The sequence below is a fragment of the Vombatus ursinus genome, unplaced genomic scaffold (genome assembly GCF_900497805.2).
Source record: "Vombatus ursinus unplaced genomic scaffold, bare-nosed wombat genome assembly UNPS02014832.1, whole genome shotgun sequence".
In the NCBI taxonomy this organism is placed as follows: domain Eukaryota; kingdom Metazoa; phylum Chordata; class Mammalia; order Diprotodontia; family Vombatidae; genus Vombatus; species Vombatus ursinus.
The window spans coordinates 16,214,535-16,226,599 of record NW_020954610.1 but is presented as its reverse complement, the minus strand read 5'-3'; the positions used below and the strand labels follow the sequence as shown (position 1 = coordinate 16,226,599).

Here is a 12,065-nt window from a genome sequence, read left to right as displayed (position 1 = left end):
TTCTGTTCCCCATTAGCTTTATTTTACTGTGGTGTTAAAGCAACTTGACTGAATGTGGTTATTGTTACCTCATATTTGAAAAGAAGTAGTTGAAGAAATCTATAGTAAATACTGATTGAAGGACTCTTAAATGGACTAAAGTGTATAGGGTTTAAAAAAAAGGATATTCCTTTTAGGATTACTTAAGCATTGGTCTGATCAGCCACAGTCAGACACACTGCAACTTGACTCTAACAGTGATGTCATTTTGGTCCTCTTCAAGAATGAAGGACAACAACCAACCAACCAGTTAAGCAAGTAGGTGGATTTGCTGTAGAAAATTGTAATTCTAGGGGCAGCTAGGTGAGCAGTGGATAGAGCACCAGCCCTGGATTCAGGAGGACCTGAGTTCAAATCTGGCCTGAGACGCTTGACACTTACTAGTTGTGTGACCCTGGGCAAGTCACTTAACCCCATTGCCTAGCCAAAAAAAAAAAAAGAAAGAAAGTTGTAATTCTCATGCGAGCAAAACAAACTGTAATATTAAAGAATTACTGGACATAGAAAGGTTGAAGACTACACATCATTGAAAAAAGGGGAGGGAACCTGGTTGTCTGGTATCAGGCGGGTGAGGTTGAGTGATATTTCATTACACATCTGACTGGATATGTGGTGAAAAACCAAGCTGCCTTGCTTTGAGAGTTTCCTTAATAGATTTTACATTTCAACATCATCCACCCCTTTGGTGAAAGATTGAATTCATGTGAATTGATTCAGGAATGAATGGTGGGGAGGAATAGCAATTAGCCAGATGAGAAACGTTTTATTATTACATATCAACACTTCTTGGGAGCATTTGGCCATGGCATATCAGTGGCTGCAACATGTACTCTATTTCCATCCCCTTAATGAAACAACTCACAATAATTTTTCTATGAATATTTTTCAAACCACGATTGAATTTTATGTAACAGTGATGTAAACTTCCATGTTCATAGCCCTATATAGTCGTACTCTTATTTAGAAAAATAGTAATAATTTAGACTTAAATGTGAGGGGTTTTTTTTTGTTTTTGTTTTTCCTACAAGCAAACTGATTTATAAGTCATAGATTTTAGAGGGAAAATTACAACAAAACTCCCCATCTGGGCAGAAATTCCATTCTTATTGTCTTTAATATTCCATGTGGACAGAATATTAAAACCTGTCTGCAGCAACTGACACTTCTTTGGTCTATTCTTGAGTTGAAAAGGAGAGATTTATAGAACGAAGACTAAATCAAGTAGGTACTTTATACCAGAAAATGATAGCTTGTTGCAGATTCTGAAATACAAACATTTTTCCCCTAGCAATGTCATAGTTTTGAATTTTAAGATGATTGATTTTTTTTTAAGATGCCTGTCTCTTCATTAGAGAAATCAGTATCTGTGGTTTACTTTCGTGAGAGTGAGCATCTCATGTTTTTTGGTACACTGTACCTTCATTTAGACTGTTTTTGGGGACCTCTCTATTTACTCCTCTACCCTATGATATTAAGTGCCCTCTTTCCATTACATTAAATGTGCTTTTAGCATACTCTAGCTTGCGTTGTTGCTGGGGCACTGTTTTCAGGGAAGAGAGGAATGAATGTTGGCTGGGTCCAGTTGATAGAATCTCAGCGAACAAGTGTATTTAAGCCAAACGATGAGTCTTTTTGCACATTTTAGGTGGATAAGCATCACCAAGTTTTATACATCACAAACTTAGTATTTAACATGAGGAAATTCCCTTGGTGCTGAGAGCTGGTGCTAACACACTTGAACTGCTTAGTGATAGTCTGCTGTTTGTTTACATTTTTTTGGCTTACTGAGCACACTTCTTATTTTTACACCTAATGCCTTCATTTCGTGTAGTAGCCAAATCATTTGCACAACATAATACTAAGTCTCGCCTCCCAAAAGTAATGAAAAATTTTCATTCACCTTCTGTGTGTGTATGTATGGACAGAGTGTATGTGGAGTTGGGTATGTACGTATGTATAACTGTATATGTTTCTAAAGGGAACAGTGTTAAGGAGAAAACTTGGTTTTGTTGTGAGATTTGGACCCAAGTGAACAAAAATGGCAATAGATGATCCATGATATGGAGTACAGACTGGTCGGCACCTCCCTAGGGATATTCCATGGTTCTGATCTGATAACATCTGATCAAGTTGTCTTAAGAGTCGGTTCCTTTTTTGCTGTTATATTACAGTGCACTAAAGAAAAAAAGTGTAATTTCTGCAAATGTGAAAAGAAAGGATCTGCACCCTTGCCTCTGTCCAGAACAATTGGGAACAAGGACAGCAAAACAGTTTCAAACTTTTTTTTGATGACAAAGAGCAATATGAAACTTTCTAACTTTTAAATTATTTTATTTAACCTAGTGTGTATGCCTATATACACAAAGTCTATCTGCACAACAAAACTGAGGCTTTGATTTAATCCCTATTGACTTCCCTTCTCCCTCCTATCTCAAACTTAATTTGTGAGCTTGATTTTAAAAAAAAAATGTGGCCTTACTAGAGTCTTTCCTCTAAAAGTGGTCACACTATGTAAAAACTGTACTTTGCCCTGTGTGGGTTTTCCTTGTGCTACTGCTGCAATGTGTTTGCTGCTTGTGAACCAGGAGTGAAAGGTGGAATTTTAACAACAGAACTGATTCTAATGTGCAAGCTTTTGCTTAAATTGATGTATATATTAAGAAGGGTTTTCTACATGCAAGGTCTTCATAGAATTCACTACAACTTGTACGTGGCTATCTAAGCATGTGATGAATTTATTTGAAAGGAAATCCATCCCAATACCAAGAAGGTATAAAATGGTAAATAAAGCTGCATGACCAACTGTCCCTCTGGATGTAATGGGTAATTTTTTCCCCTCTTGGAGTATACTCAACTGACCATTTTTCAAAGCTTGTGGCCTGTCATACTTATTTTTAAGAAACTGAATCTTGATACGCATGTAGTATAAAGAATTCTACAGTTTCAACTAGAAATTATCCTTAGTGGCTAGGATTTCAAAGAAAGAAATTGTAAATAGAAAAAGCCATAGATACACAGTTTCAAAGTTGACAAATATGATTTTAGAAAAAAAGCTAGCCTGTCTTTAGGAAAATTCCAATTAGAGGTTAGTTTTGGTTCTCTGAAATCAAAGTTTTTATTTTGAAGTGTGCATTCTCATGCCAGATCAGTTCATCTTCTATGAATTTATATTCTTTCCACTGGGCGTGTGACACTTGCTCTGTCTTCATTGACTTTCCTATTCTACCTCTGCCACTTGTTTTACCCCACCTGGCTCAACTGTTTCAGCACCTACTGGGTGTTGTGTCCTTCCTCTGTAAACAGATATGTCAACAAGCTAGCAAATTTATCAGAGTTGAAGCTGCCACATCCTCCTGTGGATTCAAAGAATGACCTTTAAGGTAAGTGACTTCATAATACTTAACCCTACCAGAACTACCCTACCTTCATCATAAAAGGAAGTGAATTTGGCAATATTCACTTCAGCTTTGCTAGCTTCTTCTGCCACTTTGTACATTGCTTCCATTTTAAATAAATGAATGGGAAAAAATATTTATTAAGCACTTAATCGTGTGCCAAACACCACGTGGGATACAAACACAAAAGCAAAGACAGTCCTTGCCTTCAAGAAGGTGGTTTTCATATTACATTCTGATGGGAAGGGGCAGCACATAGAAGGTAATGGTGGCCAAGGAGGCACATTTTAGTTTGGAAACTCATAGAGATAGTGAATGGAGCTATATTGGGGCAAATTGACACACCCTTCCCAGGAATCATGGTACTTGCTTTGATTATAGTTCCAGAACTAAAAGAGTGAATTTGAGGATGGAGATGGTGTGGTTAGAGCCTGATCCTGGAAACTAAAACAACCACCAATCAAGTCAGCAGGAGCCCTAGGACAGAGTTTTAGGATGTTCCTTTCTAATCCTTCCCTAGCGTTTGTGTGGCATAATAAACTCTCACTATAGTCTAATGTTCTCATTACAATGAAAAACGACTCTTGTTAAGTAATTTTCAGTTTTTCATTTGTCAGCTCTAATAAAACTAGTCTCCAAATGATTTTTGAGTATAAAATTAAATTAAAAAGTGTCAATCAATTAGCCGTGTTCTCAAAGATAAATCTAGGTAAGGAAAAAAAATCAGTATAAGTGTAACTAATAAGCCAAGTATTGTGCTTAAATTGGTTTGTTGACAAAGTGAAAATCATTAAGAATGACAAATACTCATTTTTCAGATCTTAAAAACTTATCGCCCTTTCTGTCTGTGCATAAGCTTGTTGGTTTGTTTTTTTTTTTTATCCTTGACTTTGGTTTGTTTTTTAATTCAGTATTTTTTTTTTAAATTGAGTACCTATAGTCTCCCCAACATATACACTGTTTAGCTGGGGAAATATTCACAGCGATTTACATAATATCAGAACACAGTATACTTGTTTTGCTTTTTGAAGTATTAGGGCATATTTATTTCTGCACCCTCTGACTCAAGTAATAATAAAATAGACTCATAGAGATAACATGGAATTAAACCAAAAAGATATACAGAAAACTTGTGGATATGAATAGTTAATCTTAATCTCCATTATCTACACAGTGCAAAGGAAGCAGCATTGTACACGATCCAAAAATCATTTCTACTGTGCGTTCATCTTTGGAATGTTGTCAGATGCATTTCATCACATGTCATACTCAGCTCTTCTGTTTCATCTTTAGCCTCAGTTTCACTCTATCTAGCAAGGTGATGGGACAGTTTGTGGACAGTGCACAAAGGATACCATATAAAGTTCATTATTTACACCGTTCATTAATGGAGAGCATGGTACAATAGAGCAATGGATAGGATGTGAGAGATCTGGGTTTAATCCCGCTTCTGACACTCCCTGTATGACCTTGGACAAGTCACTTAACCTCTCTGGACCTCAGTTTCCTCATCTGTAAAATGAGAGGAGTTGGATTAGATGGCCTCTAAGGTATTTTTCAGCTTTAACTATGTGACCCTTTAAATTTGGAATCCTAAATCCTAGAAAAAGTATTGTAGCCTTGTTAATTTTACTGTACGGGTTTAGAAAGCTAGATTTTTGGGCACTGTAATACAAGTAAGTGCTACCAAGTGAATGGTAGCATGCTACCATGGAGTATGACTAAACTAAGCTAGTCTTTCCCCAAGAATAGACAGTTGGATAATAGTAAGCAATTGTTTAGAGAAATTTTTATGTAAAGATACAGTCTGACAAGACCACAACTGTTTGCTGACTAGTTAATCTAATTTCAGCTTTTCTTATTTTACTTGAAGGAAAACCTTTGACTCTAACCTACTCTAACCTGTGTTAAAATCCTTTAAGGAAAAAAAATAGGTTCGGCTGCTTGCAGCTGTGCTGTCCTGCTAACTAATTTCCTACTGGCTCCAAAACTTAAGGAACTTTGCTTGTGTTCCGTGCTGGAAAAGGCAGGGTAAGCACTCCCTTTGCAAGAGGGAAGAATGGTGTTGACTCAACATGCTGAGCTTCCTCTTGGTAGTCACAGTCAGAGTGGAAAGAGATCTGCGGCTATCTTGAGCTTCTGCAAGAATTACTTAAACAACATCACCTACAAGTGGTCAGACAACCCTTACCTGAAGACCTTCTTTTTAGGGGGAACCTAATTAGAAGTAGCCATCATGGCTCCACACAAGCCTTGTCTTCTTTAGATTATCCATCCACAGTTTCTTCAACCAGTCCAAATTACACGTACCTTCACTCCTCTCCAACTGCTACTGGTTTATTTCCTTATTTTATACCCAGGTTCTAAGATAATCTGTTTTCTCATAGGTTAATAGAAATGCATAGCTGTCTTAATTAATTCTGAGCCCCCCATCAGTTTATACTGGGGAACCCTGTTTTTTCCCATAAGATTTTGTTCACCTCTCACTATCAAACTCCTGTCTCGTGGGTTTAGATAACATCAGTGTTACTGACTATACAGTCAATTAACAGCGTTAACAAACACTAAGATTTAAATCTCAAAAATGTGTAGACTATGATCACAACCAAAGTCATCTCCAACAAGCGCAACTGCTAATTTCTCCACAGACGCTAACACCATAGTTCCACCATTCAGCTTTCATGATGGCAAAGTCTCTCAGCAATTTTTTTCAGGATGTCTTTTCCACAGGATAAGTTTCTTCATTGTCAAAGATGATAATTGACTCAGTCTCTACTTTCTGACCTGGCATTGAAGTACTTTGGCTCTGGGCCTATGGCTTCTGATTGGTGAACATTTATCATAACCCAGCCCAGACCCACCATGCCACTACTGTTCTGCACACATAATCTTGCCTCACTGTGAATTGTGTGTCCACTCCTTCCTCACTACCCATTTAGCTCTGGGACCAGTGGTCAAATCTATACTACCACCTTAGAAAGAACATTTCAAATAATTGCTTTATAACTCCACTCTCCATTACTGACATCCTTAACCATAATACCTATCCCTTACCCCCACTTCTATTTTAATATTGTTTTCTCATACTAAATTATAAAGTCCTTGAGGGCCAGGACTGTTTTGCTTTGTGTATTTTTTATCACCAGCACTTAACACACTACCTGGAACATAGTAAGTGCTTAATATAAATACTTTTTAATTCTTTAGTTCATTCATTCATTCATTCATTCATTCATTCATTCTTGGTACTTAGCACAGTGCCTAGCATATAGTAGATACTAAATAAATGTTTGTTGACTTGACTACTTGACTTTTCCTCTATGCCTCACACAGTCTCTCTGAGACATGAGATTTAACTCGCTCCCAGTGACAGTTAAGCTGTCCCCAATATCTTACTTCTTTTTTATTAAAGATGCAGTAAAAAAAAAAAAAAAACCACCCAGAATCTGTGCTGGAGGGGCTTTTGAGGCTGATGTTACATAAACGTACAAAATAAATACAAAGTATTTACCTTGGTAGGAGGGCACTTAGCAGTTGAGGGGATCAGAAAAGGCCTCCTAGAAAAGGTAGTCCTTAAGAGTTTTGAAGGAAACAATTGATTTTAAGAGGTGAAAGGGAGGAGGGAATTGCATTTCAGGCATTTGAGTCAACTAGTGCAAAGACCTAGAGAGAGAAAATAGGGCATTATGTATAAGAAATAGCGAGAAAGACAGTTTGGCGGGTCCATATAGAGAAAAAAATTGAATAATGTATAAGGCTAGAAAGGTAGTTTGAGGATAGATTGTGATGGGCTTCAAAAGCCAGAGGAATTTCTATTTGATCCCAGAGGAAATGGGGAGTCTTTGTGACTCCATTTGGGGTTTTCTTGGTAAAGATACTGGAGTAGTTTGCCATTTCCTTCTCCAGCTCATTTTATAGATGAGGAAACTGAGGCAAACAGGGTTAAGTGACTTGCCCAGGGTCATACAGCCAATAAGTGTTTGAGATCAGATTTGAACTCAGAAAGATGAGTTCATAACTTCCTAACTCCAGGCCCAGCATTTTGTCCACTGTGCCACCTAGCTGCCTCACAGTAACGCATAGATGATGTTAATTTGTGGTTTTCTAAGTTAGTATGCAGTCACCCTAGATCCTTATGTATGATTTAGGGTCTGAGGTGGCGAGCTCTGAGGGGAAATTCTCACCCTCACCTCGTTTCTGCTTGAGTTCAACACCACTGAGGTAGAGGCTATATTGGAGTGGGGAGAGTTTAGAGGTAAGGAGACAAAATTAAGAGGCTATTGCGAAAATCCAAGTGAAAACTAATGAGGGCCTGAACTGGGGTGATGATCATGGAAGCAGAGACGGAGTTGGATATAGGAGATGTTGTGGAAGTAAGAATTATATGGGTTACTTACCACTGACTCCAGGAAAAGACAGGGGAATGTTTTTTCTTAGTTAACAGAGTTGTCCGTAACATGTCATTCAAGCTTAAGGGAAACCACATCTGAAGCACCAAATCCTCTTCCATTTCCAGTTCCAGAGTAGTGGCCCAACTGTAGCATAGGCCAGATGAAGTGTGTCCTATATCCACAGAAACATTTATCTAAAGCTGGAAGGGATCTTAGAGACAATCTAGTTCAACCTCATTTTGTAGATAAGGAAAATGAAACCCTCTGAGGTAACCCCAGGTCACACCAGTATTAAGTGTTAGATGTGGTTGATGTCTTGTTATCCTGAGCACTTGCATGGAAACTGAGGTCCCTTTTCCAAACCAAAGTCCCCCAAACCCTGGACGGGGCATGAGCAATACAAGTTTGTATGAGAAACATAGACCTTAACATCACCCTAGCTATGTGTAAGGCTACAACCTTGACAATGAGCTACAAGTTATCATGGAAGAACAGTTAGACTCCTTCATACTGAGTATGAAACAACTGTAGAAACTTTCATAGTTTGGCACTTCAATATGAGAAAAACAGGCATGGACAACATAGGAGGTAGAAGACCTTGGATACAGGAAAACTTGGGTCCAAATCCTGCTTCTGACAGATACTGGGAATGTGATGCTGGGCAAATCACCTAATGTCTCAATGCGCTGAGACAATTCATTAAGACTATAGAGTATACAGGAGTTGCTGAAGTGCATCAGGGGGCACAGAGTTCTCACACAGATGAAAATATTTGTCTGTATCTAAATAAAAGTGGGGTGTATCTGTATATTATACCAATGCAGATTGAGTTGTGTAACTTCGGACACAAAGAGAATAAGTGACTTATCAAAGTTCATTGACTAATATGTATCAGAAGCATGACTTGAACCCATCATTTCCTGACTCCAAGGTCTGCCTTCTACCTACTATACCATGCTCTTTCTGCTTGACTTGCCTTAGGTTTCCTAGGGGGCAAGCTCTGAGGGGAAATTCTCACCCTGGCCTTGAGGTAGCTAAGAAACAAGTGCATGACAGCATCCTGTAGGCACTTTATTCATAGCACCAACATAGGGTGGCAGTAGGTTGCAGAAATAAAGCTGGGGAGGGTGAACAGGGTGCTGGTGTTAACTCTGTGTAGGGTAGGGACCCACTCCTGCCTTAATTCCTATTCAGTTGTCCTCTGATACTGCAGTTGGGTATAAAGAATGAACAGCCTAGTGAAATGAATTGATAATCCCAGAGCCATCTATCTGAATCTCTGGAACACAAAAATCCACTAGGCTCTGAATGGAATGGACTTTGATCCCTTTTCTCTCCACCCACTTATCATAGGTTTAGGAGTCTGGTCCCACTTTACAGAGGCATTCAAATTTAGGCCAAGCATGAGTCTATCCTGGATTGTGGGTGAATGCGCTCTCCTCCTTTTGTGAAGACATTAATAGCTGGCTCTCCAGAACTTGATCAGATGAGGCCCGACTCTTCTGCCAATCTGTGGAACAGTCCTCTCTGAGCCAGTAGCTGGGGTGGGGTACCAAATTCTGCCACTACTCCATTGTCCATGACTAGAATCCTAGTAAAGAAAGCAAGATAAACACATTGTTCCTATGAAGCTAAATTAGCTATAAGATTCACAACCTGAGGTCAGTGGGGCCTATAACAGCTAGTATTTTTTTTTTCAGTTTTAATGTTAAAAACTCTCAAACTCAATTCACCAGACATTTATTAAGTACCTAGTATCACTGAATTTCTGAGTTTGAAGATTCCCTAATGACCATCTAGCCCAGTTCTTTCCAGAAAAAAAATTCCTGCCATAACACTCAGCAAACAGGTCATCTAGACTGCTTGAAGTCCTCCAAGAAAGGGGAATCCACCATCTCTGGTGGCAGCCTGTTGCATAGTTAGCTGTTAGGAAGTTTTTCTAAACAAGCCTAAATTTGCCTTTTTCTTTTTCTACCCATTGTTCCTGATTCTGATTGTTGTTGTTCAATCTCATCTGACTCTTAGTGACCCTGTGGACCATAATGTCCGTGGAGTTTTCTAGGCAAAGATACTGGTGTGATTTCCATTTCCTTCTCCAGTGGATTAAGGCAAACAGAAGTTAAGTGACTTGCCCAGGGTCACACAGCTAGTAAGTGTCTGAAGCTGGGTGTTGACCTCAGGTCTTCTGACTTCAGGCCCAGCACTATCCACTGCACCATCTAGCTGCCTCCTTGAGGTCAAATAGAACAAATCTAATCTCTTTTCTACATGCCAGCCTCTCAAGTATTTGAAGATGATAGCTGTCATATCTCCCCACCCCCCAGCTTGTTTCTTTTCCTGGGGCAAATATGCCCAGTCCCATCAATCAATCAGTCCTCATAGTATCATGGATTTGTGCCCTTTGACACTCTAATCACCCTTCTCTAAATGCTCTCCTGCTTATTAGCATCCTTTCTAAAAGGTAATGTTCAGAAACAAACACAAAATTCCATATGTGATCAGACCAGAGCAAAATACTGTGTGACTATTACCTCCATAGTCCTGGAAGCTATGCCTCTGTTAAAGCGATCACACATTATACTGTTGACTAATATTGAACTGGCAGTCCCCTAAAACCCTCTGATCTTTTTTAAATGAACTATCAAGTTGTTTCTGCCCCTCTCGTCCCCCTGTTTGGTACTTGTGATGTTGGTTTCTTTAAGGTAAAATTTTACATTTATACTCATTAAATTTTATTTTATTTGATTCAGCCAAATTCTCTAGCATAATAAAACATTTTTAGATCTCAACTACTTCCAATATACTAGCCACCCCTCCCAGCATCACCTATAAATTTGATATGAATGCCATTTATACTTTATCCAAATAATTTATGAAAATGTTAAACAGCATGTAGGGCCTAGCACAGCCCCCTGGGGTATTCTACTGGAGACCTCCTAAGTTGGCATGGAACCATTATTGCCTACTCTTGAGTCTAAACCAATTCCAAATCTATTGAATACCTGTACTGTCATCTAGCCCACATCTCTCCTTTTCTACAAGAATAGCATGTCTATAACTCACTGTGGGAGGTAAGGGAGAACCTAACTAAAATCTCAGGGAGTACGATATTGCATAAGTCAGGAAGACATTAGATCAAAGTCCACCTTTTACATTTAATAGCTGTGTAAGTATGGTCATATTATTTAACCTTTTGGAGCCTAAGTTTCCTCTTTTGTAATATGAAAATACTACCTCCCAGGTTTTTAAGCTGTTTAAGACACAATCAAGTGCATGTCAGTATCCAATAAGGCACTTTATTCACTGGGTTGGTGTGAATGTAAAGTACTTCATAAACTTGAAAGTATGACGCAGATGTCAGTTATTATGCAAGGTAGGATGTGTTTGAGACAAAGGGGAATTAACTTTTATCTAGAGGCCTGATGTATTTCATAGGGATGCCCTGCCATGATTCTAGACTGAAACTAGACTACAGCCCTGTTAATGGCAAAGATTGGGTATCTTCTTTCCTCTGAATTCTTCTGTTCCATTCAGGTATAGCGCCTACTTCAAAGATCTGTACAGGGCTTATTCCTCACTATCTTTAGGGTCTTCTGTGTACCCAGGTTATGTCAGGAAGGATTATTAAGAATTAGTGGCATGGGGCAGCTAGGTGATACAGTGGATAGAGCACTGGCTCTGGAGTCAGGAGGACCTGAGTTCAAATCTGGCCTCTGACACATAACAATTACTAGCTGTGTGACCCTGGGCAAGTCACTTAACCCCATTGCCTAGCCAAAACAAAAACAAAAACAAAAAATGAATTAGTGGCAGCCTGAGTTCACAGTTGAGGCTTGGGTTCAGGATAGTTGAACTACAAGTAAGGCTCAGACCCTAGAGGCAAAGGCTAAGGGACTCTATTGCAGGGGGTACCTGCTGCAATCCATCACTGTCTGCAGACGGTGGGCAATGGTCAGCACTGTGCAATCTGCAAACTGGTCTCTGAGGATGGCCTGGATCTGGAGATCATTCTGAGGATCCACAGCAGCTGTGGCTTCATCCAGGAAAAGGATTTTGGTTTTCCGGAGTAGGGCCCTGGCCAGACATAAGAGCTGCTTCTGGCCTACGCTGTGTGAACAAACAAGAAAAGAGTTACTCATGTGGTGACCAAGGGGTCACTAAATCTTCTCTTTCCCCTTTGCCTTGTCCTTCCTACACACACACACACACACACACACACACACACACACACACACACACA

At 39.2% G+C, this 12,065-nt stretch overlaps 1 protein-coding gene across 3 annotated transcripts in view; it reads right to left on the bottom strand.

Annotated features, from left to right (window-relative positions):
- Positions 1 to 8,875: 8,875 nt before the first annotated feature.
- The window catches only part of ABCC6 (ATP binding cassette subfamily C member 6), a 59,591-nt gene continuing 56,401 nt past the window's right edge, over positions 8,876 to 12,065 (bottom strand). For all 3 annotated transcript variants that reach the window (XM_027839642.1, XM_027839644.1, XM_027839643.1), the window contains 2 exons: positions 11,738 to 11,932; positions 8,876 to 9,416 (listed from right to left, as the gene is read on the bottom strand). In XM_027839642.1, the coding sequence (XP_027695443.1) occupies positions 9,308 to 9,416; positions 11,738 to 11,932 (304 nt within the window). In that variant the 3' untranslated portion in view covers positions 8,876 to 9,307. The remainder of the gene's footprint in view (positions 9,417 to 11,737; positions 11,933 to 12,065) is intronic.